This window comes from Octodon degus, unplaced genomic scaffold (assembly GCF_000260255.1).
Source record: "Octodon degus isolate 3935 unplaced genomic scaffold, OctDeg1.0 scaffold00078, whole genome shotgun sequence".
Lineage (NCBI taxonomy): Eukaryota > Metazoa > Chordata > Mammalia > Rodentia > Octodontidae > Octodon > Octodon degus.
Genome location: NW_004524654.1, coordinates 7,171,402 through 7,199,179, shown reverse-complemented (window position 1 = coordinate 7,199,179; position 27,778 = coordinate 7,171,402). Strand labels below are relative to the sequence as shown.

General features: G+C 43.4%; 1 protein-coding gene across 1 annotated transcript; it reads left to right on the top strand.

Moving 5' to 3' along the window:
• The first annotated feature begins 1,267 nt into the window (after positions 1–1,267).
• B3gnt2 (UDP-GlcNAc:betaGal beta-1,3-N-acetylglucosaminyltransferase 2) lies at positions 1,268–27,778 on the top strand. The gene is made up of 2 exons (XM_004636171.3): positions 1,268–1,469; positions 25,307–27,778. Exon 2 carries the CDS (start codon positions 25,316–25,318, stop codon positions 26,507–26,509), a length of 1,194 nt encoding a protein of 397 aa, XP_004636228.1. The 5' UTR covers positions 1,268–1,469; positions 25,307–25,315; the 3' UTR covers positions 26,510–27,778.

Below are 27,778 nucleotides of genomic sequence, written 5' to 3'. Positions count from 1 at the left end.
AAAAAAAAAAAAAAAACCAAAAATGTTTGTATGATCTTGGGTGAGCTGGGCTCAGAAGTTATGATACTAATAATTCCTTTTCCTTACCTAACTCCATCTCTGCTTGCCTTCAAACGCAAATAGTGGGCTGAAGTGTTCTTAATTCTTCAGTACAATTATCTAGAACAGCTCGTTTTTTAAAACCAGAGAGATAAGAACCTGGCAAAGGGGTAGGTTACAGGTGTGCCTTGGGTGGAGCCTTTTTTCCCCAAGGAGTGCTCATTGCCCTTGCTGGCTGAGCTGGGCCTAACCTGAGGAACTTCTCCATCTGGTAGCTCCGGGTTTACCTGGGGGCCCCAAAGTGGTGCCATCAGCGGCTAAGGCTAATCTTGGCTAATAGTGCTCGGTGAGCAGGAAGGGGTGCTGGACCAGGAGGGCGCGCCGGGTCCGGTGGCTAGCTGTTGTCGGCGCAGCCCCTCCCAGCCCATGGAGCCCTGCAGTGTCGCAAGGGGTCAGCGTTCAGCCACCGGGCTGCGTCCAGCTGTCAGCTCCGACCCGGGGCCAGGCGCGTGTTCCCAGCGCCTGGCACCTTGCATTTTCGACTTCCTGAGGCTTGGGGGAAGAGGGAGAGGTTCGAGAAGAACCAACGCTCCCGGATCCCATGTTTTGGACGGGAGACCCTAAGATCCAGCAGCAGTGGCTTAGACATGTAGGAGGTGGCTGTAGGTGGGAGGGCAGGGAGAGCGGTCAGGTCCCCCTCAGCCCTGGCTTTCCTTCCTTTCTCCAAGCTTCTCACCCCGACCCAGCACTGAGAAGTGGCCGGGATCCGTTTCGGCCCCGTCATAGCCTGGCTCCGGCCAGGAAAGGTCCTGGAGTCCTCACCAAGCGGGGTACCGCGCTCCCCAGCCTTGCCTGGCCCGCGGGGCGGGCTTCTGTCCAAAGGGACGCGGGCTGGACCAGAGCGAGCCGGTCTTCCACTCTCCAGCTGCCCTGCTTTTGCGGGGAAGTCTACTTCCTAGGGGTCCACTGTTCTCACCTAGTTTAATCTTTCTCTTTCCAGGTGTAGGCAGGGGCCAGAGGTTCCCGGAAGCCAAGGAAAACCAGAGCCCGGGTAAATACCCGAGCCCACGGGCCTGGCAGCCGGAGCCGGACCATCCCAAAACTTGCGGCACTGGGCGGTGCGCGGCCAGGCTGGACGGTGACGTCAAGGCAGGAGCCGGGCCTGATTGGTGCGTCGGGCGGGGGCGGGACCGGCGGCGGCGCGGAGAGCCTGAGCCGGGAGTGAGGCGCAGCTGCGGCGGCGGCAACAAGTGCGGGAGGCCAGCCCGAGCCCAGCCCGCCGCCGACCCGCCGAGCCGTTCCGCCAGGCGCGGCGCATGGAGCGTGAGCGGTGCCAGTCGCCGGGCTGAGCCGCGCGGAGCGGCTGGGACGTGGATGCGGCCGCAGTCTCCCGTCCCCGCCCCGCCGTGCTGGAGCTGCTCCTCGACAAGGTAGGGCCTGAGGCGGCGGGAACCCCCACCCTCCCTACCGCACCCTCCACCCGCCCCGCGCCGCCGCCTCCGCGCGCCCCCGAACCCCTCTCCAGTTCCGTCCGCGTCCGGGCGCCCGGCGTGGAGCCCGCTTCTGGGTGGCTTCTGCCGGATTCACGCTCTCGCGCCTCCCGAGAGTGGGAACGAAACCCCAGCCGCGGGCCCCGGAGCCGCTGGCCCTACTCCACACCCACTCCCTGGGGCCCGGGGACCGTCCCGTTTCCTGCCGCACCCCAACTTCCGGGGATTCCGAGCTCGGGTGATGTGGGAAGGGGCTTTGGTAAGGGGCAGCTGGGGCCGAGCGTCCTGGTCGCGGCGCGCTGGCGTTTTGGGGAGGGGGCCGTGTGCGAATTCTCGCCCGCATCCCCGCACCCCACCCTCGCACTGCGCCGGGCTCCGGTGCCGCATGGGGAGATCAGGTGTTCTGCGAGCCGCGCCCCACCCCCACCTCCTGCACTGCTACCTCTAGATCCCCAAAGACCGGTTTCTACGAAACTTAGGGAGAACCTTTCGCTTTGACCTCTAAAAAATATTCCACACAGCTTACATTGAATGATTAACCAGGCTGCAAGCCCGAGATGTTGGGGGCGGCCAGGTCGGCAGGCGCGAGGAGCAGGTCCCCGCAGAACCCCACGCGCGGTGGGCGTAGGGGTCGCGGAGCCCGCCGCGCAGGTCTGGAGCCTGCGGGATGGAGGAAGGACCTTTCCCGAGGCAGCGAAACCGCGTCACCTTGTGAATTTCCAGACCCCTACATTTTACTCTCTGACCTGGGAAGCTGCCGGAACCCACCTTCTCATCACCTTGTCAGGTGGAGGGGCCCAGTCTGGTCTCTCCTACCAGAGCCAGAGAGTGAAAGATCATCTTCAAAAATAATACAATACATACATTTATAATCTGGCTTGGCAAGTAGGATTTCTCTTGCCTAAAACAAGGATGGTTTGTCTTGGTCCCATACTTCCCCACAAGACCATTTCACCCTCCCCAACTTCGTAGACTGTTTAGAACAATTAAAACTAGATTCTCCAGCCCCTCCCTGTGGGAGTCTAGCCTTTCTGGTTGCGGAGCCAGTTGGGGAATATGGGCTTCTACTTGTTATAACAAATTCTTCCAGTGTAATTATTTGTGCCTCGGGAGATGAAGGGTTGGTTAACGAGGTGGTCACAAGGCTAGGACCGATACTAGGAAGGCGGAAACCCGGGTCAAGTCCAGTCTGGAGCTCTCCTGTGGTCTCTGGGTCTCATCCATGCTGATCTGACAGCTGAGCAGGAAAGAGGACCGCCGGGGCCGGCCGCTCACTTCCTACTAACCCAGCTCTCAGTTCTGTTTCTTTTGAATAGAGGTTAAACCTGGTGGAATTTGGGGCTTTGGGGCTAGCCTGTGTGCTCTTAAAACCAGATTAGATTTTAAGACCAGAGAAGTCCAGGCTCTGTGTAGAAAGAACTCTGCTTGAATAACCTTTTCTGGCCTGCCCAGCCCTTACAAATGTGTTTATTATTAGATCTTCTGTTTGAAGCTTTTTTTTTTTTTTTAGTGTGGAATATTGCTTCTTCCCATGGAACTCTTCCTGCAGCAAGGGGTTACTTTTTAGTTTGGTTTCTTGTGCAGACGAATGCACTCATTCTCCATTGATTTCATGAGAGCCTCGCCACCCCCTCCCCCATTGGTCTTGACTCTGCCACGACCTGATGCAGTTTTTCACCTGAGACTCATTTTATTCATGCCTGGTTTTGGAAGTGGTAGTGTCTGCTTCATGAGATTGTTTTGAGGACAGATTGGATGACTTCAAGAAGTGTTAAGTGGCTCATGAGGATTGATCATGGCTGTAATCAATATAGTGGGAACCCCTTTAGATTTATGAGTCCTAAATCTGCAAAATTTGGCAGATGAAACAGTTTTTTAAAATTCAAGGAATGAAGTAGTCTTTTAAGAAATGTGAATATAGTTTGCTTGTTGTAAAACTGGTAGTTTTTTTGTTTTGTTTTTTCCTCTGGGCCTCTAGAGGAGGACAGGATGTATAAGCTTGTAGTTTTGAAGATTTCATTTTAAAAACATGGCTTCGATTTCTGTAGTTGTAATGTACTACAGTTATGCTAAAAATAGGAAAGTACAACTGATAATTCATGGTTGATTCTTTTTTTACTGTTTCCTCAAATGTGTGGTTTTTTTTTTAAGAGTCATATTAAGAAACAGAAAGATCCAAACAGAAATCACCTTACATGTATGTACTTGATGCATTGTTGGAGAAAGTTTAGTATGGGGGCCAGGGAGATGGCTCAGTAGAATAAGCGCTTGCCTGGCAAGCCCAAGTGTCTGAGTTCAATCCCCGGTTCCGAAAAAAAGAAAAAAAAAAGAGAAAGTTTAGTATGTTCTAGGTAGAAATATGTGGGGCTTTTTCAGCTAAAGGAGGGACTAGAAGATAAGTTATTTGTTTCTCAAAGGATTAATTTTTAATATTTTCTAATACCTTTTAAATAAAAAACGGCAAAGTTTAGGAATACTGACCCATTTCTGAAGTACTCAGAGTCAATGCCTTTAATTTTTTCTAACTTAATAGACATAATACTCTAATTTTTTGGGGGGTTAGTTTTAGTTCTGACAGTCTTCAAATATTGCTAAATGAAAATAGCCTTATTAATACTGAATCTTGAAACTAGAATAATAATTGATTATATAATCCATTGCAACACTGCCGCTGGTGGTGCATAAATTACCAATATTGAAGTATTCTCTGTCTCCTGTGTGTCTGCCTGCCTAGAGTTAATGTTATTTCTTTTAGTTACCTTGTATCTTTTTGGTGTGTGTCAAAGTTTAAACTGAAAATTAAACTAAGCTTTGGTCATTTAAAAGTGGTAAATATTTACTGGCTGCATAATCAAAAGCATCCAGGAAAGATGACTGCACCTAACACCAACAGCTGTGGACCTCACTGTTTTTTTTGCCCCCTCTAAGATGGGATAACTATTGGTACACCCTTGCCATATATATCTCCACAGTTATAGGAAGAAATATATTCCTCTCTCAGGAGAGGCAATTACTGTTTGGATAAGATGTGTGTGCTGCGGGGGGGGGGGGGGAGGTTATGAGAGATTTGATGTAATGATTTCATCATGGCCCAGGTGATGGGACTGCAAAGCTGTAGTGAGAACTTGCTATTTGGTGGAGAATTTGTTTGCCAGTTACTTTACTGCTAGAAAAACTTACTTGTACCAAGATTTCTAGTCTTTTAAACTGTGAGTTGAGGTTTTCACTGCCTTTAATCCTCATGGTCTTTGCTCATCGGCTTTTTTGTCTTGGGTTGACTTAATTTCTGTAACAAAACTCAAACTTTTAAGAATCAGCATTGATAAAGTTATGTAGATTTTGAAACATTTTTGTTATTTTAGCTTTCAGCATTTCTGTAGATGAGTCTAAGAGCTTTGCTATAAATTATTTTCTCTGTTCTATAAACATTCCCTTGTAGCACAGTTTAACTTTTTTTAAAAAGTTCTGCTGTAGCAGCAGAGGGGAAATTCCCAGTAGCCAGGAAATTGATACTTTCTACTTTTCATTCTGTGGCATTTTAAACCATGGTTATTGTTTAGATGTCTCCACTCTGATGTGATTAATATGTACACTGCTTATCAGAATATTTTTTTTTAATTGACTATGTAAGGGAATCAATTCCAGAGTGTGGCTAAGTCCTGTCAGTGGCTAGTGTGGTTTAATGGTTATGAACATGAACTTGAAGTTGACTGGAGTCTTTAAAATTAAGTACCACTGCATACAGTACCACTGCAAAATGAACTAAGTGAACTCCTGTATGTGTTTACACTGTCCAGATAAAGAAGGAAACATACTGCTCCAGAAGGTTCCTGCTCTGCTCTCTAGTCACTACCTACTCCCTGCAGGGAACTGGTATTCTTATGTTATCATCATAGATGTGGCATAACATTGTGGCTTGATTTTGCTTGTTCCTAACTTTGATAAGAATGGGAGAATCATACAGTGTGTAGTCAACTTGTGAAATAGACCTAGGCTTGAGTTCTTTTCTGCCATTCGCTGCATTACTGTGGACAAGCTACTTAGATTCTCTAGATCGCAGTTTTCTCACTGTGAAATGAAGGAGATAAAGCCTTATCCATAGATTTGCTGGGGAAAAATGGTTGTGAATGGTATACCTAAAATACCTAACACTGTTCTGATGTGCAGATTCTCTTCCTGTTGTTTGGTTAAAAAGGTGATAACTAAGTAATAATATTATCTGTTCAAATGTTCCGTTATTAGCTAGATGTGGTAGCATCTATAATCCCAGCACTCAGGAGACTGAAGCAGGGAGACTGAGACAAGAAGATTGCTGTTAGTTCAAGGCCAGCCTGAACTACATAGTGAGACCCTGTCTCAAAATAAATAATTAAATAAATAATAATCAAATGCTTGCTCGTTATAAAAGTAGGTCTATTATTAAAGGTTAGTAACCAAATCTTTTGATTCAACACTTTGCTGATGTGGCATTAACTTAAAGACACTATATAATATGTGTTGATAGCTGGTGTCTATCTTTGAGACAAGGTCTTGTCTTGCTGTGTAGTTAAGGCTGGTCTTGAACTGACTTTGTAGCCCAGGCTTGCTTCCATTTGGCAGTAATCCTCCTGCCTCATTCTCCCAAGTTCTGGGATTACAGGTGTGTGCTTCCACACCTGGCTGATTTCCTATTATTTTGTTTTCCTCCCTAATAACAGTCATTGAAATGTCCCATACAGAGATATTTGGTCACCTGTGTGATATGAGCTAATTTACAGAAGGGTGTGGTGATGAGCCTTGGCCTGCACTTTATTCTGAAGTGCACGGGAGAATTTAGTTTAAATCAGAATCATCAGTAAGTACTCAGTATGCACAGAACAATATCTACTGTTTTATGCTTTTAAAACCAATTCAGAAGTGAAAGCCCAGAACCACTTGTTTTAATTGCATGCTTCAGACAAACCATTTGAAACATTTTTAACTTTTGTATCTTTGTAAATGTTTTTTTTTTTTTTTTTTTTTTTTTTTTTATGGTTCCGGGGATTGAACTCAGGAAGCAAGGCTTATTCTACTGAGCTATCTCCCTAGCCACTATAAGTGGTATTATGTATTCAGTAGCTTCATCTTCCCAGTGTGTTTCAGATCTTTTTTTGGGGGGGGCAGGGGGTAGTGGTGGAGGGAATAGTTCTTTAAATATAACTTGGTGGTACTTTTCTTTTTGAGAGAGGGTCTCACTATGGCCCTGGACTCACTACATAGCCCAGGCTGGCCCCTCACTGTGGTCATCCTGCCTTAGGCTCTCAAGTGCTGAGATAACAAGCATGAACCCTGCACCTGGCTCTTTTGTCACCACCTCCAGCAGGTGCTTATGCCACTGAGCTATATCCCTTGCCCTGTTTTTCCTTCTTAGTCACTCTTTTTAAAGGATGTTTTCCTTTTGTAATGAATTTTGGGAACACAGTCCAGTAATCTAGAGGGAGACTCTGGTGATGGAACCTCTAGATTATAGCCACTGGGAGGGAATCCTGCTCTTGAATCTTTCCCATTAAGTCACCAAGATGGTGGTGAGAGGACTGTTGAGTAGTCAGCAGGCACTGAGTGAACACCCAGTGCTTGCCTGGTGGTGTGCTCTGCCCATGTATTTACAGGTGCAATCTCTTTGTTATTCTGATGGAGTTGGTTCTGGTAGATACAGGAATTGGCAAGTGTTTCATTAGAGTTGTGAGCAAGGGAGTGTTGGGGGCAGCCAGGAAAGGCTTTTAAGGAAGTGCCATGTGGGCTTAGCCTTGAAAGATGAACAAATGACATTTTGGGAGCAGAGAAGTGAAGGCAGAGGTGGTTAACAGCAAATAGAGGATCCTATAAAAGGATCTTGGAGGAGGATCCCATAGGTTTGGAATGCAGGTCCTGTGGAGGAGGTAGTAGGTCACAGCCTCAGTGGCGTGCAGAGACATGATGCTTACAGAGGTAGTTGGGAGCCATTAAAAGTTCTTGCAGGTGGATATGGTGGCATACCTCTGTAATCCCAGGCGCTTGGGAGGTACAGACTGGATGGGCAACAAAGAAACCTTATTTCAGAATAAAATTTAAGGGCTGGCTGGGTGTGGTGGCACAGGCCTGTAATCCCAGCACTGGAGAGACTGAAGCAGGAAAAAACACTGCTAGTTCAAGGCCCACCTGGGCTACATAGTGAGTTCAAGGCCTAAACTACATAGCAAAACTTTGTCTCAAAAAAGGAAAAAAAAGAGAGAGAGAGAGAGAGAGAGAGAGAGAGAGAGAGAGAGAGAGAGAGTGAGTTGGGGCTTAGGATACATTGCAGTCCTACAAATGCTTGCCTATTGTGCAGGCATGTAGCAGACCCTGGGTTCAATTCCCAGTGCTGTGCCCCTTCACCCCCCACAAAAGTTCTTGCTATTACGAGGGTAAGGTGAGTGGCATGTTATGGTCAAGTTTGCATTGAGGAAAATGAACTTGAGTCTGAGAGGCTGTGCTGATCAGAGGCCCGGATCATTTTAAGTCCAGTATGGGTGCTCTGCTTCCTTTTTGCCAAACCTGCTTCTTCCCCATCTCTTCTTAGAAAGAAGCTGAAGAGATTCCTTAACAACTCAGATTACTCCAGATGGCTTTTCTATTTCCCCTGACTTTTTTTTTTTTTTTTTTAAGACAGAGTCTATAGGATCCACAGGGTCTCACTATATAGATTGGATTCATAGTGATTCTCCTGTATTCAGCCTCCCAAGCACTGGGATTACAAGTGTGCACCACTGTGCCCAGTCTCAATCCTCTCAGTATGCCCCAGGGGCGGGATGGCATGCTTGCTGGAGATTGAGCCCTGGCCACTGTGCTCTACCTAAGCAGGTGCTTTAGTCCACTGAGCTATCTGGCTGGCCCTTGTCCCTTGTCATCTTGAAGATACAGCCAAAATGTATTTGTTACCAAGGAGAAGATGGTGACCTGCTACCTCTTTTCTCCCCTCTTGGCCAGTTCTCCTTGCCTATGACCTTTTGCCAGCTCCTCCCTCTGCCAGGTGTGGTCATCTGCCTCTTTCACTGATCCCGGGTTAATGCAGCTGCAGCCTTATTCCCTGTTTTGTGCTGTGTATTTTGTCTTGCACTTAGCGACCTTACAATAGCTGATCATATAACTTCATTTTTGGTTGTCAGTTTTAAACACTGCCTGGATTTTAGTAGATGCCTAATACTTGTTGTACTAGACCACCTCATCCATCTCTCAGACACAAAGCGGGTATGGTACAGAATTAATGTGCCTGTGCTTTATTTGAAAGAGGTAAAAAATAAAATGCTTCAGGGTGAGTTTGGAATGAGATTTGGAAAGCAGTAAAGGACAGGGTGGAGGGAGCTATAGGCACAGGTGCCTTGGGGAATCTTTACATATGGGCCATTGGGATCTGCTGGTGGCTAAGAGGGTCTGGGGGACAGGGATAGGTGAGGAAAGGTCCAGCAGGAGACTTGGGCAGCCCTTAACTTGAGCTAGGGAGAGTTGATGACCAGCAGTAAGAATTGGTGCCCTGAAAAGTCAGGAGAGAGCTTTAAAAGGTGAAGGGGATGGAGAAGGTCAAGGCAGAACAAAGGACACAAGAAGGCTGTGGGACCACAGCCATAGGGGGAGTGCTTGGCCGTGGAGGAGAGTGGAGATATTACTGTACAAGGGTTGGCACTATCAGTCATTGAGTTGAGGTGAGGGTGGAAGGCAAGGGACCCTGGGGTAGGGAGGTGCTCCTGATACGGAGATATTGGAGGGGGTTTTGGTTCCAGAGCTGATATCAGGTAGGTTGGTAACCATGGCAACTTAGTTAGCTTGAATGCCCTCCCATCTAATGGGATAAAACCCACGCAGTCACCTTCATAGGTTTTTTTTTTTATGTGAATCTGAGGGTGTTAATGCTCTAGCAGGGTATTTTTTATGAACCATCATGAACTTGCTGCAGCTTGTAATTTGTAGTTCAGAATTTTTGTATCATTTATTTTCTTTGAAAAGCACTTAACATCTAAATGCTTTTTAGAAATACTTTATTGTGTCCTGATAAGGGAGTAACATAATTGTGCCTTTTTTAAAGCTCTTCAGGGGGCCTGGCCCTAGCTCAGGCCTTTAAGTGGCTGCTTCCACAAAGCTGTCAGCCTCAGGTTGCTCGAGTTCGAACCTCCCAACTCTCCCGCTGGCCAAAAGTGCCCTGAAGGCATTCGAGGAACAAAAAAACAAAACAAAACAAAAAAAAAGCTCTTCAGATCAGTAAGTGTTGTTTTAAAAACCAGATATATTTGTCTAACACCGAAAGGGTCAAAGGTGGTTTGTTATAAATGCTGTCCACCTAAATATGGTCAGTCCTCCCATACCTGCAACTTTTGCTTTTGAGAATTCCACTGAGAATGGAAACTATTCAGAAAAAAATAGGTGACAGTAAAAATAATGCAAACTTTAAAATACAGCATAGCAACAACCTAATTGGCATCGGCATTGTGTTAGATATTATAAGGAGTCTGGAGATAAAATAGGGGCGGATGCTTTGGGAGCAAATACTGTACCTTTGTGTATGGAGGACTTGAGCATCTGTGAGGTTTGTTCTCTTCAAGGGTCCTGGCATGGATACTGCGGGACGACAGTGTTTGACATCTAAAACTAATGGGGTGTATTTTTACATTTATTATTTGATGATTGAATTTGAAGCTTGTTCACAGGGCACTTTTCTAGCGTTTATTCTTTAAATGAGATGCAGCCACTTTGCTTTTTTTTTCTTTCACCACATAAGGACTTATTTTCCTCAAATGAACTTAAAATATCTCTCATGAATGCTCCTATTTTTAACTGAGTGTTTCTTTTTGAAGTTCTGTTCCTGTTCCTGAAGGTTCTGATGGATCCTGTTATTTAAAAAAAAAAAAAAAAAAGCTTCGTGATAGAAATTTTCAAAACAGTGCAGCATAGAGAATGGTACAGTGAAGTCTCAGGTAGCCTTTGGTGGCTTCACTGATGACTTGCCTATTCCACCCCCAGCTTTTGTGGCCAGGCAGCTGTCACACCCTGCCAGAGGGTGAGGAATGAGCACCCAGTGGGGCGGGGCCATCTGTGTAGAGGTGCTAGAGGCTGGGAGCACAGGGGAGGGCTGGTCCCTCAGGATGAGCAATGTCCAGCAGCCGGCATGGGCATGTAAGGAGGGATGGTGGCTGCTTTGGCTTTTGGTGTGTGACACTACCATTCATAGACAGACGGAAAACTGAGCTGATTTAAATTGCTTAGTAAAAGAGGCTGATTTCCAAAGCTGCTCAGCCCTGTGCCCAAGTGTCCAGTAAACAACAAATCTCTTTTGTTTTGGCAACAAGCAGTTTTCTTGGCAAGCAGCCAGAGGGAGCTGAGTTACTGTTTCACCTCTGTAACTATGAGTCTTTGGGAAAGGGATTAAGTGACTTCTCTACCCTTCTCTAGGACTTCTCTACTCTTCTCTGGGACACTGGGAAGAAAAGGCCAAAAAGTCACTGTTTTGAGGATGTTACACATTTAGATTTTTTTTTAAGTTTTGTTTTGTTTTGTTGTATTTTGTGCAGGGTTTCATTCCGCAGCTCAAACTCATAGTGATTCTCCTGTTTTCAGCCTTCCCAGAGCTGGGATTACAGGTGCGCACCACCACACCCAGACTCAGTGTGCCCAGGGGGCGGGGCCAGCATGGCATGTAGTGCCAGAGATCAAACCCTGGTCCCTGCACTTGCCTAAGCAGTGCTGGTTTTTTGTTGTTGTTGTTGTTTGTTTTTTTGTTTTGGTTTTTTTTTTTTTTTTTTTTTTTTTTGAGATGGTCTTGCTATGTACTTAGGCTGGTCTCAAGCTTGTGATCATCCTTCTTGCTCATTCTTCATGTGTATATTCAAATCCAGATGATTTTAATTTTAAAAATTTACAGATATTTCTCAAACACATACCACTTAACTAGATGAAATTTAACCAACATTTGAGAAAGGGCATAGAGGCACAAAAGATATAAAGAAATGAGAGCTGGGAAAGAGGGGTGAGGAAGCTGTTTGATGTGTTTGAGCAACCTTAGGGTCCCATGTGGTGCTGGGGATTGAACCGCAGTGCTTTAGTCTGCTGAGCTATCTCACTGGCCCCTAGCATCAGTTCTTTGTGAGAGCACAGCGAGGACAAGGATGTGATCTTCCCCACCCCATCATCCCAGGCACCAGCTTCATTCGAGAGGGAGCATCTGGGTTCCTGCTTTGTTCCTCTTCTCTTTTACTCTCTAGGAACAAGTTTCTGGTCCTGGGAGCCAGCTCACTTCTCTGTAAAATGAGGTTACCTTAGTGACCAGTTTCCAGGGCTGTACGTTCAATTCTGGAATATGGACAAAACACCAGGAAATGGGTAGGGACAAAGTGTGTGTGGATTGCTAAGTTAGCTTGTTATAGGTGGTCCTCAACCCCATTTCTTATCCTCTTCAAGGGTCAGACCCTTCACCCACCTTCCTGTTGATTCTTCTTTTATTTATTATGTGTGTGTGTGTGTGTGTGTGTGTGTGTGGCCAGCTCAGCCCACTAAGGGGCGGGACTGGCTGGCATGTGGTACTGGGGGATTGAACTGCATTCCCTATGCTTTGCTAAGTTTGTTCTAAGTAGGTGCTTTAGACCACTGAGCCATCTCACCAGCCCCTTGTTGGTTCTTCTTAATACGTTACTTAAAAATCTTCAAAACCAATTCTCTGCAACTGCCAGTTATGTAGAAAAATGTCTGCACCAGCGAACAACTTGGTTGTTTGCAGTATCTCAAACGTTAGACCCAGAATCTCACATTATGTTAAGCACATGTTCTACCACTGAGCTACACCCACAGTCTCTGTTCTGTGATTTCTATGCCTGTTTGGAAGATGGTCAGGCAGCTGTCTCAGGGCTGCTCTTCTAAGAGACACCAAACGGGTAAGTTGAGGAGGACTGGGTCTGAAAGTGTGGTTCCTTACATTCTTTGATGTCTCCTTCACTGTGACAAAAACCTTAATCTTAACAGCCAAGGAGCTGAGGCTTCCCAGGACCATTTATTAAGTTATGGTACCTAAATACAATGACTGTCACTGGTATAAATTTAAATATTTATTGAAGTTGCAGAAGGTAGTTCCTACTGTGGTCTGTGCCACCCCAAATTGTAGTGTGTTCACACAATGTTTCCCTGATTTTGGGAGGCTATGTTTTTTTTTATTTTTGAAGGGAAATAAATACAAATGTGTAGTATGAGGTAATTATGGAGATAACTCTCAAATGTATTTCATGGAGGATAAGAATTGACAAATACAGGGGCCGAGGAGATGGCTCAGTAAAATAAGCACTTCCCTGGCAAGCGCAGGGGCCTGAGTTCACATCCCCGGTTCTGCCAAAAAACGAATTGACAAATACAGTTTAATAAAATTGGGGAGAATCGTGGTTGAATTGAGTTTCTCTGTAGAGTGCATGATTATACCATGGAACTTGGTGGATTAAATTGATTGCCCAGGTGCTTAAACATTTAAAGTGATTGTTTTATGATTCAGAATTTCTGTTTGTGTTATCACAAAGCCTATAGAGCTAAGTAGTGGTGAATGATGTAATTTTGAAAATCAGTCTTAAGAATTTTAGGTGAGTTAATTTGCCTAATAGGTCATTGAATTTTTTATGCATCTTACTTTGTAATCACTTATCTAATATTGGCATAAACATATTTCTTAATTGATTTTACCAGCATTTCTGTGTATGTGTCTATAAATGTGAGTAGCCCAACAAGAGACCCCAAATCACCCTCCCCCATGCCATCTCTGTATGTTAAGATGCCAAGCCAGGGCTGATGACCTACTTATTTCTAGAAGCAATTACACAAGGTCAGTTTGATAACTTAGTTTATATAATAGGATTATGTTTCTAGTCCAGTACTGTAATTTATGCTTGTGCATTTTTATTAATTTTTAATTGCCTTCTTCCTCCCTTCCTCATCCCCTGGGCATATGTGTGTTTATAGATTTATCTAATTGTTTGTGGCTGTTTCCTGAGATGGTTGAGACAGTGTACTGGCCAGGGCTGTTGTGGTGGGTGAGGTGCAGAGAGGAGCACCCAGGAATTGGAAAATGACCATAGAGAGAAGCATGACTGGGACCATCAGGTAGCCAGGGACCTGGGGGTGCTGGAAATGTGAGGGCTTCTCTGTCTGATTATTCGAGAATGATTGCTCTGAGCATTGTTAGACTCCTGACCAAGATCACACAATAAGAAAGGAGTTAGATGCTCCTTCCCTTATTGCCCCTCACCTTTTATGTCTTCCTTGCCCTCATCTTTATTGCCTGTTGGTACAGCTGGGCTCCCAGGCTCTTGATGTGTCAGACGAGTCAGAGGTAAGTCAGATAACTGTGGGTGAGGTGTTTTAAGAGTGAGAAGGAAGTACTAAAGGCAGCTCAAGCCCCAGAGGTCTGGTGGGAGGAATGGGGCTTTTTTGTTTCTTACGCTGATGTCCTAGAATTGAAAGCTGGAAGACTTCCTTACAATAATTCTCATTGCTGGCCTCACAGTACACATAGGAAGTAGCAATCCTAGTTCTCTCCACCATGGGTAGCCTCAGGGACAGGCTCTTGTCTCTGGGGCTTTGTCTCCTGTTCTATAAATGAGGTAGTAGGCCCAGATGATCTTTAAGGCTCTGGCAAAGAAACTTTTGCTTTTTTCCTGGTAATAAGGTGTGATCAAGTATGGAATGTCTGTGTACCTGTTGGAAAAGCAAGAGAGTGAGATGGTAGAGATTGCGGCTAGCAGTTTTTTGTTTGTTTGTTTTTTTTTCCTTCCATCACCTTTTATAGGTTGTTCTTTCAGATGGGGAGAGCCAGAGTGTTTAGGCCAGGTCAAAAGGACCAGCTGAGTTCATTCCCACAGGCTGTGGTGCTGGAGGGCGTGGGAGGTCAACTTCTTCTCTGTAAACAGCTCTGACAGAGGGCTTTACCTGGCCATATTTGTGAAGAGGCTATTTTAAGCTGGAAATCTCTCATTCTTTAGCATGAATAAATAACTCACTAATCAGTCATTCATGAGTCATGAAACACATCTACAGGGGTTTTACCATGATACAGAAGGACCAGGACCTTGGGGCACCTCAAGCCAGGAGAATTTCCCAGCCAGTTACTTTGTCTACATTATTCCTGTGCTCTTCTTCCCATGTTTGCTGCTTTTTTTTTTTTTTTCCAACCGGGGATTGAACTCAGGCCCTACCGCTTGCCAGGGAAGCGCTTATTCCACTGAGCCATCTCCCTGGCCCCACATGTTTGCTTTTGAGACAAAAGTCTCGCTAGGTATTTCAGGCAGGCTTTGAATGCCTGTGTAGCTCTGGCTAGCCTTGAACATGTGGTGATCACCTGCCTCAGCCTCCCCAGTTCTGGGATTACAAGCATGTGCCACCATTACTGGGTGCTTTTTTCCATTTAGTTTTCAGTCCCTCAGGGTTTCCTTGGAATTGTTTATGTTTTCCTGATTATCCATAAATGCAATGACTTAAATTCAGTTATCTTTTTTTAAAGTGTGGTTTAAACTGAATGTGGTGGGAACACTCTTGTAATGCCAGTTCTCAGGGTGAGGCAGGAGGATCACCAGGAGTTTAAGGCCAGCTTGTGCTACATAGTGAGTTCAAGGCAGGTGTGAACTGTATTGCAAGACTTTGTCTCTAAAAAACAAGGGGAAAAGTATGATTTTATTTGGGAATTCTCAAAATTCTGTTTGGGCAAGAATGTGGTGGTAGAACATGTCAGAGTTTAGACTCTAGTCAGATCCAGAGTCCAAACTCTAGTCTCACCAGGATTAGCTCTGTAACCTCAGACTAGTTGCTTAAGATTTTTGAGCTTGTTATGAATATTAAATGAGATGAGAACATCCTGATGTGGAAAAATGGGCAAAAGGCACCTAGAGTAGAAAAATCCAGAAGAAAGTCTATGTAAAGACATACAAAGTAAAATAAGGAATGTTCTTTCTCAGTAAAGATTTAAGGTGAGTGTTCCTTTCAGTGTAGGTGACTTCACATTTGGGTGCATAGTGAGAAGCTAAATCGGACTGGCCTTTCTGGTGGGTAATAAGGGTAAAGGTGAGTGGAAAACCTTGATTAGAGGTTAGCATAATTTTCATTATCTGTTTATTTTTGTCTTTTTGAAGCAGGGTCTTGCTATGCAGTTCAGGCTGGTCCTGAACTCACTTTGTAGCCCAGGCTGGCCCCTAACTCCTGCCTCAGCCTCCCCAGTGCAGGGATTACAGGTGTGAGCCACCGTGTCTGTCCAAGATCTGCTTTATAGAAATTAAATCTCATGAACAGAGAAGGCAACTGTATTTGTGGTCATCACAGACATATAATGTGGAGTTCTTCATTTCTCTCTTATTTCACATTTCTGTGTGCGATCACTTATTTCTTAACAGATGCGAAGGAAGGAAACACATTCTTATACACTGTCTAGTGGCATGTTTCAGGTCAGGCTCATCTTGCCAGCAGAGAGGCCCACCCCTAGCTTTTACGTGCTCTTTCCCTGCGGCCTCAGAGCCTTTTTGTCCATGGCCTCCCTGCTTCTCATGTTTCTGAATCTGCTCTGGTGGAGGCCCCAATCTGATCCTGTCTTGTCCCATGCTTGTCCCTTGTCGGCTAAAGGACTGTCATGTGTTTTACTGTCTCACTGCCAATCAGGGCAGGACTCATTCATGTTTTATTCCTTTTCTTCATTAACTCCAGATTTATATAAAATGCTGGTGGTTAGAGAAGACTTTTAAGTTTTTCCTGTTGCCCCACAGCACTTAATAACATGAGAACAGATATATAATATGTATGTGTAATTCACCAGCCAACATATAAAGGGATGATTTTCCCTTATCCTTTTGAAGAAAGGATGTGTATGTTCAGTTAATTCAGTTGCTACTTAGTGCAGGTGCTCAGTGACCTTGACCAGATTATCAACCTGTCAGATTACCAACCTGTCTGTCTCTTCAGCAGTGCTGAGGGCCTTTCAGGTGCCACCTAATGGGTTATAATGGTGATGCAGAGTGAAGGCCTTGCTGGCACATGCTCGGGTATGAGCCACCTGACCTGGAGAGGAAACTCACTCCTGGGGGAGGGGGAAGAGTAGGCTGGGGCACCTCCTTGGGCAGCTTCTCTCTTAGCAAAGCGGCAGTGAGGCTCCGAGCTGGAGCTCTGGGGGAGGTAAGGAGGTGCTTTTCTAGGCAACAACACAGCAGAGGCCCCGCCAAGGCGCGGCAGTTCTGGTAGCCAGGCTTCGCTGGAACTCGCTCGGTCCGGTCCGTGGGGGGGGGGGCCTGCGAAGAGAGAGAGGCATTTAGAAGCTATTAGAATTACAATGGGTAAATCTATGGGCTCCTTTTGGAAATGTTTCTAGCAGTGGATAGATTTTGAGAGAAAAGAAACAAGGAAAAACAGCTTGAGAAATTTGTCAGTAAGTGGTAGAAAAAGTAGAACCCCTGAAGAAAAACATCTGTAAACCTTGTTTTTAGATTATATAATCTTTCCATTGAGAATCTAAAACCCTTTTCAGTTTTACTAAAGGCAAGGTGAGATGACTTTATCATTTCCGGCCCTGTATCATTTCCTCCTCCTTTTGTGAAAGTTCTTTACATGTTTATTTGAAGAATAAATCCAGTGATTAATTTACAAGTTTTTTGTTATTGTTGTGTAGCAGGCAGTCAAAACCAGGGCCTTGCACATACTAGGTAAGTGCTAACCCTGTGATAATCTTACTTTGAATAATTTACCATTTGAGCAAATTGGCCACAGTGGATTTTAGAGGGGTTGTTAATGGGGACCGGAACATGGCCTCCAGACCCTTTGATCCATGTTGCCTGTGGGGATGTGTAGGTGAATAGATTCATTAGAAGTTACTTTCTCTCCTTTAATTTCAAACATGAAGAGTAAAACTAATGATGAGGAACCAAACTCCTTAAATGTAGCCTGTAGTGGTCCTGTGACTTACAGAGCAGAAAGCAGAGGCAGACAATCTTCCAAACCTAGCCTGACCCTGAGGAGGGGGTAAGGAGGGCTGGGCCCTGTGCCCTGTGCTTGGCAAGCTGAGGCCAGGCCTCTTGCTGCCATTAAGGATGAGTGCAGAGTATGGGCTGACCCTCCTGGCCCCACTGTGCCACTGTACTTACGGCCTTGTTTGCTGCCATCTGCCACAGCGCCGGGAGCTGGGCTCTCCCCCAGAACCACTTAGTGGCACAGTGTCTCTCTGTCTGCACCGAGCCTGGAGGAGGCTGCCAAGGAGCAAGCAACAGATGGCTGGGTCTGGGAGATGAAGGTGTGGGGAAGTCACACTCCCCAGCTGTCAGCAGGGGTGGCACAAGGATGTACAGGTTGAGGGCGATCACCCAATGGCAGTGGGCCAGGACTCCTCTATTGGAGGACCTTATTATAGGTTAGCAGGAAAAAGGGCCACACCCCTGCCCCTGAGGCTGCTAACTCAGATTCTGCTAGGGTTGAATCACGAGCTTAGATTGAGTTGGCTCTGGATGACTGGTCATTTTAGTTCCTGATTACAAGAAGTCCTTCCTTTTTATCATTAACCTTGTGTGTTAATCAGATTTCCATCACTGTAACAACTACCTGAGATAAATCAATTTAAAGGGAGGGAGATATAGTTTGGGCTCACAGGTCTTTGTGGGGGAACATTTCAGATCCCAATCACAACACTTTGCTATTGGGTGATGCAGCCAACTTAGCACAAGCTTTATTTAGGTCTGGCTTGGATGTGTTGCAAATGCATTTGTCCCAGGTTGGCTGTTCTTGAGCACCTGTGCCTTGCCTGAGCCCTTCCCTGGTTGGGAAGGCTGGTTCCTACCTCAGTCCCATGTGAGTGAGGGCCATTTTCACATACCTGCTGGCAGCTCTTTACCATGCTGTGGAAGCTTGCAGAACTGGAAGGAACCTTTTAGGGTCATCTTCAGTGGTTCCTAGTCTAGGGGTCCATGAGTGAACTTGGAATTGTTTCAGTAGTTTGGACTCTTAAAGAAAACTGAGTCTGCAGTGTTCTCAGTCATTGATGATAGCCTTTACTTTTGGCTTGAGTGAAGCCAACAGAATGTGTTAACATTGGTTGGTCATTTCCTCTGGATTGTCAGGCCTGGGAGAATTAAAATCTCAGCTGCCAGTTAAGGGAAAGTGGGAAAATAGAAAAATTATTGTCTTTGACAACCATGGTTTTGTGTGGGTGCAAAAAATAAAATCAGCCTCTTAGTCAAGAAACTTAAAATTTTGAGAAATTGGCTTCCCTGCTGTCATAGAGAAGTCTGCTGGTGTCACCGCTATGTCTCACTGTTTCATAATTGTTCCCCATTTCCAGGGCAGAGTGCAACCACCCCAGCCAGACAGCCTGGGCTCAAGTGACTCCGTGACTTAACTCTCTAGGAAGTGAGATTCTCATTTTCCCTAAGGAAGGAGAGGAGAGATGAACAGGGACTGCACTTTGCCTGTGTAATAATTCAGTAGGCATCACACATGACTCCACCTTGTACCCATGTTTGATTATTGACTCATGACAGTTTTGTGGGTTAAAATGTATAAATACAAAGCTTTTACTAAATTACTCTAAGAAGATTAACCACTGAACATAAAACTAACACTCTTTGGTTCCTTTTGTCATAATCCTGTGCGGCAGCATTCACTTGAATGCTGGAACCGTGTTGGTTGTTTGAATCCTGGCTCTGCCATTTACCATCTGTGTGACCTTGGGCAAATTCAGTCATTCCTTATGCCTCAGTTTCCTCATCTGCAAAATGAGGGGTGTATAGAGAGACAGCAGATGCTTGGTACATATTTATTAAGGTTCAGCAGCTGTGTCTACATTTCTCTGTGGCATCTAAGAGTCCTTCCTAGATGATATGAGGCGAAGGAAAGTAATGGCAGAGCCACCACTGGGGTCAGCCCCAGCGAGTGGGCAGAGGTGAGGCTGTGCCACTCCGCACAGGTGGGATGGGAGGCCAGCAGCGGAGCGCATGGTTGTCCAGCTTCCCGAGTCTGCCGCTCAGTTGTGCAGTGAAGGCTTCATGGAGGAACTGTCCTGCTGCCTGAGCAAAGCAGTTCTATTGCTTGTGGCATTTTATCTGGATAGTCACATAGCTTAAGTGTAGGTATTTTGAAATCCATTTTCAGCTAACACTTTCCTGTTTCCACACTGCCTTTCTAAATATTTTAGTTGCAAAATAAAGGAGGTAGTTTTTTTGTTAAACAAAATCAACTGAAATATTGTAGGCAGTTAAATGCAAAGCAATTCTTTGTTTTGTATATGGGATTTTCCTCCTGTTTCTGTTATGCTAAATATTCTGTGTTTTACAAGAGAAGGTTTTTGCCATTTTGCCCAGCTTTGGAGTAAGTAATTCTTCCTCAAATTCTTCTTAAGCATTGTAACTTCCTGCACAGAAAAGGACAGAGTTGGGTTTTATGGCTGCAATGGGAATATTTAGTAAGATACTTTTTCCCACAGATATTTTCATGAACTTCAGTTCAGTACAAGTATCTAGAGTCAGTTCTCATGCAAGTCTGTGTCCAAGTCACATGTGAAAGATAACATCTAGCCTGGTGGAAAATGCATCTGAGAATCCTAGTGTCTTCCCATTCATCCTCAGATAGGTTTGGAATACTCTTAACCAGTTTGCTACAAAACAACTTTTAGACAAGTGTCAGCTCTGCTAGGAAAAGCTGGCCCCTTTTCTCAAGGGCAGGAGCTAGACGATGTTGCCCTTTCTCTTTCTGTGAAGACTCAGGTATGCCTAATCCCACTCCTAGCGGTCTTCTCAGTTCTCGTGAGCCCCAGAGACTTCACTATAAACCTGGGTCAGGTTGTAAGAGTGGTTTGCTATGCAGAAATAGGAAAACATGGAAAGCCCTGGGTCGAGAGCCAGTTGTGTCTCATCAATGCCATACTCAATGCTTAACTCCTGTGATAGGGTGATGATGTGGGGGCTGTATCTTGCCAGCCTCTTGACTGGGGAAATAAGAGCCTGAATTTGGAAGTCTTTTTTTTTTAATTTGGAAATTTTGACTAGGGTCAGCAAAGCAAGCTTGATATATTCCTCAGAATAGTCTCAAAAAAAGAAAAAAGGTTCGATGCTTTGATGATGGGAACTTCATGTGGTTATGTCTGGATTCCAGATACCCCTGGCTTCCTCTGTAACCTGCATGCAGAACCTGATAATGTATCTGTAGCCATTTTTGTGTTGTTCACACTGCTTTTCCTTTAATTGAGCTCCGAAAGCCCCATCCCCATTTTTTCTTCTGTAAGCTGTCATCTTTTTTTTTACTCTGGCAGTTTCAGTAATAGTTTATTGGTGTCTAAATTCCTGTACCAACCTGAAATTTATGTTCTTCATAGAGTATGCTGGTTTTTGCCAGGTACCTTTCTAAGGCTTTTTCCCTCATAGTTTTTCATTTGTCCTCATATTTTTCCTTGTTGCCTTCTTTCAGCCTGTGAATGTACCAAGACCTAGAGGTCAGCAGTTCAATGTCAAGGGTTGCTTATGTGTTAGGAGGGTTGTCCTAACTTAGAACCATTTTATTTGTGAGAAATATTTTATCTCAAATCTAAAATTTTTTTTAAAAATCTTAAATGTTTCTGTTATATTCTAAGGGAAATGACAGGCACTTTATTGACATTCTTACAAATATATTGCAAATTTGTGAATATATTTGTAAATCAGTGCAAATACTTTGTTTTGCATATCATGCAAGTGAAGCCCATAGCAAAGTGCTTAAGGTTGTCTGAGATGTACCATACTCAGACCTTCAGGGAGCTCATAAAATTTTGCTGACGGGAGCTGACCAAAGGAGGGTATGGATCTGAAATTTAGGTGTGGATGGTTGGAAATAAATTAGGCTGAGTAACTTGAAGTATTTTAAACTCCAGTTAAGGAGTAAGAAATGTCTTGTGGGCTTTTCTTTGGAGGGAAGCATAAGAAGGGCTGTTTCAGGGGCTGGGGAGATGGCTCAGTAGAATAAGCGCTTCCCTGCTAAGCGCAAGGGCCTGAGTTCAATCCCTGGTTCTGCAAAAAAAAAAAAAAAAAAAAGAAGGGCCATTTCTCTTGCTGATGCTGAGGGGATGGGGAGTGGGGACATGGAGTGGTAGCAGGAGGATGCTTGCTTAGGTGAACTGAGAGCCCCCTTATCCCTTTCTTACCTGCCAAGCTTTCTAGATGTTCTGGGTTTCACAGAGTTGGTGGTTGGGCTCAGGGACTGGTTTTAAAAAGGAAAAGCAAACAAGCCAAGGCTGGTGGCACACTTGTATAGTCCCAGCTGCTTGGGAAGCTGAGGCAGGATTGCTTGAGTCCAGGAATTTGGGACCACCCAGGGCATTGGAGTGAGAGTCTGTCTCATAAAAAAAATACAGTAAAATAACAAAACAACCCCCTTATAGTTATCCATCAGAATCTGTCCAGAATCCATGGGTGCTCAAGTCTCTTGTATAGTATTTGCATATAACTCATGCACATCCTCCCATTTCCCTTAAATCATAGAAAGATTATTAATATGTAATATAATGCAAATGCTATGTAAATAATTACTGCATTAGGGAAGAATGACAAAGGGGAATGTCTATACCTGTTTAGTACAGTACAATCTTTTTCTTTCCTTTTTTTTTTTTTTTTTTTTTTTTTTGGCAGAGCTGGGGATCGAACTCAGGCCCATGTGCTTGCCAGGCAAGCGCTTGTTCTACTGAGCTATCTGCCTGTCCCCTTATATTTTTGATCATTGATCATGGAGGTCTTGACTGCAGGGGCTATCTATATGCTGATAGTTGGAGCTGTTGAGCAATAGTGATAGCTATCTATCTATATTTATTGGGTGTGGGAATCCAACTCAGGACCTTGCATTTCTCAGGCAGGTGCTGTGCTGCTGAGCTGTATCCCCAGCCCTGAGCAATAGTGAATACAAGTCAGTAGATTAAGATTTACTAATAGACTAAAAGACAAAAGAAGGGCACACAGTGGTACACACGTGTAATCCCAGCACTCTTGAAATCTGAAGCAAGAGGAACAGGATCACAAGTTGGAGTCCCACCTAGGCAATTTAGTAAGTTCATTAATCAGAATTAAAGAAAAAAAAAAAAAAACTGAGGAGATAGCCCAGTGGTAGAGTGGCCCTGATTTGTATAATGATAATAGTAATAATATACCAATAATAATAACAACAATCACAAAATAGCTGTGAATTCCTGTTGATCTGATGGAATGGCCCAGCATGTAGTTTCACAGCATTCTCTGCATGAAAATACTCTTCCACTTAGATATTTGTTATAACCCAGTGAACTTAAAAAATCCACTTCTATTTTTAAAAGGTAAATACTGCTGTTGATTAAAATAGACAAGTTTGTTTTAGAGTTGGAGAAAACTAGTTGCCATTGGAATCCCACAGCCTTGGATTTCAGCTCTGCCCTGATTTCTCTGATGTGTTACCTTAAGTATAAAATGAGAATAAACCTGAGGATTAAGTTCCCTGTTGTCTCACAGACCTGATAAGAAAATCCTTCTGGTCTTCATAGGATATTGTATAGTATATTGATTGCTGTTTTAGCCTTTTGATGTCAGGTTTGGCTGAATAGCTCCTGTGAGGTCGCCCGTTTCAGTAGTATTAGAATCTGGGAGGTGTTTCTAACAGTCATGTCCTTACTCTTTGTTATTGTGTTGCCTACAGCCTGAAATTCTTTCATAATTTGCTGAAATGTCATTTCTTTTTCTTTTTACCATACACAGTTGAGATCTTGACAGACATACTCATCCACGAAGCCCTTATGCAGATCAGTGTATGCACAATACATTTGGTACCCAGAAAGTGCCTCCTGGCCTTTGCCGAACCCCTAGCGCTTATTGCCTTTGGATGTGGGGGGCAATGGCTCACTTTTATCTACGCTCTTTTTCTGCCCACACAGATTTATTGAACATAAAACTACGAACAAATTGACCTAGAGCTGCCTCAAAATGTGATCTTTTCCTATTAATATCCTGATAGGATGGTTAGAAAACAAATTCCTCTAAAATACAGTGGTCTCTCCCTTACCCTGGAGGTTATGTTCCAGACACTCCCATGATAAGCGAAAATCAGCATAGTGATGTTATATTTATTTTAGTATTTATATATATATTTTAAGGCTTTATAAACTCTTCCCACACTTTTAAAAATACTTCTAATGTTCTTAGCCATTTTCTAAACTCGTAAGCCTACGTAATTTTAGCAACATATGTATACTGTATAGTACTGCAAAATCCCAAATCTGTGATAAATAATTCAGAATGATATTTTTTGAAGACCCGTAAAACAGTCTGCAAAATAGCGAGGGACTCCTGTAAATTGTAAAATGCTCAGTGTACATCAGATGAATGGTCTAACTGGAACTGTGTTGGTTTTATAAGAAATTTGACACGTAGGACTGAATCCCTAAAGAAGGAAGGCTGTGGAGAAGCCACTGGGAGTCATTAAGCCACCATTTCTTGTGCTGCCATCCAATGGCATCACATCTCTTGATGAGTCCAGACTCTGCAGGAGGTCTGAGGGCAGCTAGGACTCGTTTAGCCACACAGATACTCCCAGCATGCTCATCTGTCAGGGTCCCGCTGCAACCTAGATTAAGAAGGGATGGATTCTTCATTGCGTCCTTCAAGTGCTGCTCTCAAGTCCCCTCCGTCCTACCACTGCCCAGTCTGGCCTAGGACCCGGGAGCCTGTTGAGCCCTCCACTGTCCTGCCTCAGGCACATGACAAGCTAATTTTGCCTACTCTTGAAGCTAATGTAAATTGCAATTTGGAGTTTGGTTGTAACATATTGCTGATAATAACAATTTTTCTTTTCAGTCCTGGTGAGCAGTCCGTTGTGAATACACAAAAATTAAGTGACCATTCTTCTGTTGTTCGCAGATTTTGGTTATTAGGATAAAGCTGTTAAAAGTCTCTCTCTGAATACACAGGGGGGTTAATGTTGTCTTTGCTTCCTAGCCCTGCACACTGAGTAAGCATCTTTACGTCCTCTTCCTTAGTTTCCTCATCTATAAAATAGAGAGTTGCAAAATAATTCAGGTTTAAAACTAGCAATTTTTGGGGCTGGAGAGATGGCTCAGTGGTCTAAAGCACCTACTTGAAACAAGCTTGGCAAAGCACAGGGACCGCGGTTCGATCCCCAGCACCACATGCCAGCCAGACCCGCCCCCTGGTGGGCTGAGCTGGCCACACACACAATAAATAAATGTAATAAATAAAAATAAATAAATATTTAAAAAAAAATAAAACTAGCAATTTTTAAAAATGAAATATAATAGGCCTAGAGTAAATGACATGCAGCTGTTTGATGTGACACTTGTACTGTGTTATGTGTATGCATGTGCATAGATTGATTGGATCACACTATAAAACACATTTTTTATTATGAATTGTAAGCAAATCAGTCTGCAAAATACTAATTTGGAGGTATCTTTGTAAGTGAAGAAGTTTAACTTTCGTGAGGTTATTTAGTAATCCTTGCCTCAGTTCCTCAGGAGTCTAAAGCATCAGTGCTGTTAGCTGTTATTTGCCAGGCACAATTTTAAAAGCATTGTATAAAATAACATTTATCCTAGCCACTGTAGGAAGTGGGTTTGCCTAACTTTGTAAATGGAACAAGTGAGACCATTTATCAGTTATACCACTTGAAAGATAGCAAAGCTAGAGAAGGACCATGATTTGAACCAGAACCAACAAGACTAAAGTCCTTGCTCTAATCTCTTTTTGGAGAGACAAAAAAGCAAGTAAAAAGTATATGTGAATGCCAATAAGTAATTATGTAATTTTTTTTTATTCCAGATATGAGAAATGAGTGTTGGACGTCGAAGAATAAAGTTGTTGGGTATCCTGATGATGGCAAATGTCTTCATTTATTTGATTGTGGAAGTCTCCAAAAGCAGTAGCCAAGAAAAAAATGGAAAAGGGGAAGTAATAGTACCCAAAGAAAAGTTCTGGAAAGTCTCTAGTCCTCCACAGGCATACTGGAACAGAGAACAAGAAAAGCTGAACAAGCGGTACAATCCCATTTTGAGCATGCTGGCCAATCAGACAGGGGATGGCTGTGGGCCTTCAAATATAAGCCATCTAAATTACTGTGAACCTGACCTGAGGGTCCCCTCACTTATAACGGATTTTGACAATTTACCAGACAGATTTAAAGACTTTCTGCTATATTTGAGATGTCGAAATTATTCACTGATTATAGATCAACCAAACAAATGTGCAAAGAAACCCTTCTTATTGCTGGCAATTAAGTCCCTCACTCCACATTTTGCCAGAAGGCAAGCAATTCGGGAATCCTGGGGCAGAGAAACCAATGTGGGGAATCAGACTGTGGTGCGCGTCTTCTTGCTGGGCCAGACCCCCCCAGAGGACAACCATCCAGACCTTTCAGATATGCTGAAATTCGAGAGTGAGAAGCACCAGGACATTCTTATATGGAACTACAGGGACACTTCCTTCAACTTATCTCTGAAGGAAGTGCTGTTTCTCAGGTGGGTGAGCACTTCCTGCCCAGATGCGGAGTTTGTTTTCAAGGGCGATGATGATGTTTTTGTGAATACCCATCACATCCTAAATTACTTGAATAGCTTATCCAAGAGCAAAGCTGAAGATTTGTTTATAGGTGATGTGATCCACAATGCTGGGCCCCACCGGGATAAGAAACTGAAGTACTACATCCCAGAAGTTGTTTATTCTGGGGTGTACCCACCTTACGCAGGGGGTGGTGGCTTCCTCTACTCCGGCCACTTGGCTCTGAGGCTGTACAGTGTCACTGACCGGGTCCATCTTTACCCCATCGATGATGTTTATACTGGAATGTGCCTTCAGAAACTCGGCCTTGTTCCAGAAAAACACAAAGGCTTTAGGACATTTGATATCGAAGAGAAAAACAGGAATAACATTTGTTCCTACATAGATTTGATGTTAGTGCATAGTAGAAAACCTCAAGAGATGATTGATATTTGGTTGAGGTTGCAAAGTGCTCATTTAAAATGCTAAAATATATACAAGCTAAATTTTGCATAGAAAGGCCTATGTGGACTAGTTTCCATATTGTATTTTCACATTAGGTAATTTGTATGTTAAACCATCAGAATTGCCTTTATAAGTAGTATCCATTTGAAGGCCTCCGAGCCCTTCAATTTGGTACTTTTGTGATGAGGGAAAGCAGATGACAATTTTTATGGAGGATATGGCAGGAGATTGATTCTAATCTTTTCTACGGGCCTAGTGGTCATTATTTTCTAATTTGTGCTCTATTCTCATCTGAATCATGTTTCTACAATTTGACTATTTAAGGTTTTTTTTGTTTGTTCTATGTGAGAATGTTCCTACTTCCATTATAGTAATTGATTTATCTGTAATTCAAGGTTTTATGAATTTATCAGCTACCAACAATTTTTTTGTTCATGACTTGGTTTTTGTGAAATGGAATTACATTGTTTTTATGAGATGTGGATACATTTTAAAACTTGTTTAGAAAATGGACTTCTGCCACCCTGTCAGTATTTTGTTGTGTTACTATAATTAGTTAATTCTATAAAATAATTATTACTGTAAGACATATCAAGTTTGTCTTGTGGTTTATGGTCATGAAAAGCAGTTAAATTTTTCTTATAGATGGTGTCACAATAGTTACATAATTTTAGTATTTTGAAATTAAGAAGTGTGATTCCATATTGGCCAACCGAGGACTGCATCTCCTCTGACAACCGTTCATATAAATTTATAAATTTTCAAGTGTGTGTCAGGAAAGTGTATCTTACTTTCGAACTTGAAGTGCAAAAATGGAAGTTGCAGATGCTTTAAGTGGTTTGTCAATTTAAAACTCCAGGATTCTATTCTTGCCATATTTTCATGTTGCTTATACAAAACTATTCTAGGTAGTGATCGCTTCCCTGTCGCAGTGTAGAAGTGCCTGTGTTTTTATTTATTGTTCAGATCAAAGACCAAAACATTTTCTTAAATATATTTTGTGTAATATTTTATTTGTATACAGTGTTGTTGATGGAATATTTAACTAGAGCATGATATTTTAAATGCTAAGATGTAACATATGTTAAATAAAGCTAATGGTTATTTTTGAATTTTAAAATTTGTTTTTTGGTTGTATGAAGTAGTTGATAAATTCTGCCAAACTATTGCTTATATGTACTATCATGTAACATGCTTTCTTGAAATATTTTTTGTGTTTTTAGAGATGAAGATTCCTATCAAATACAATATTGGGGAAAGTAAAAAGTGAAAATAAAGTAATTGTATTTTTAA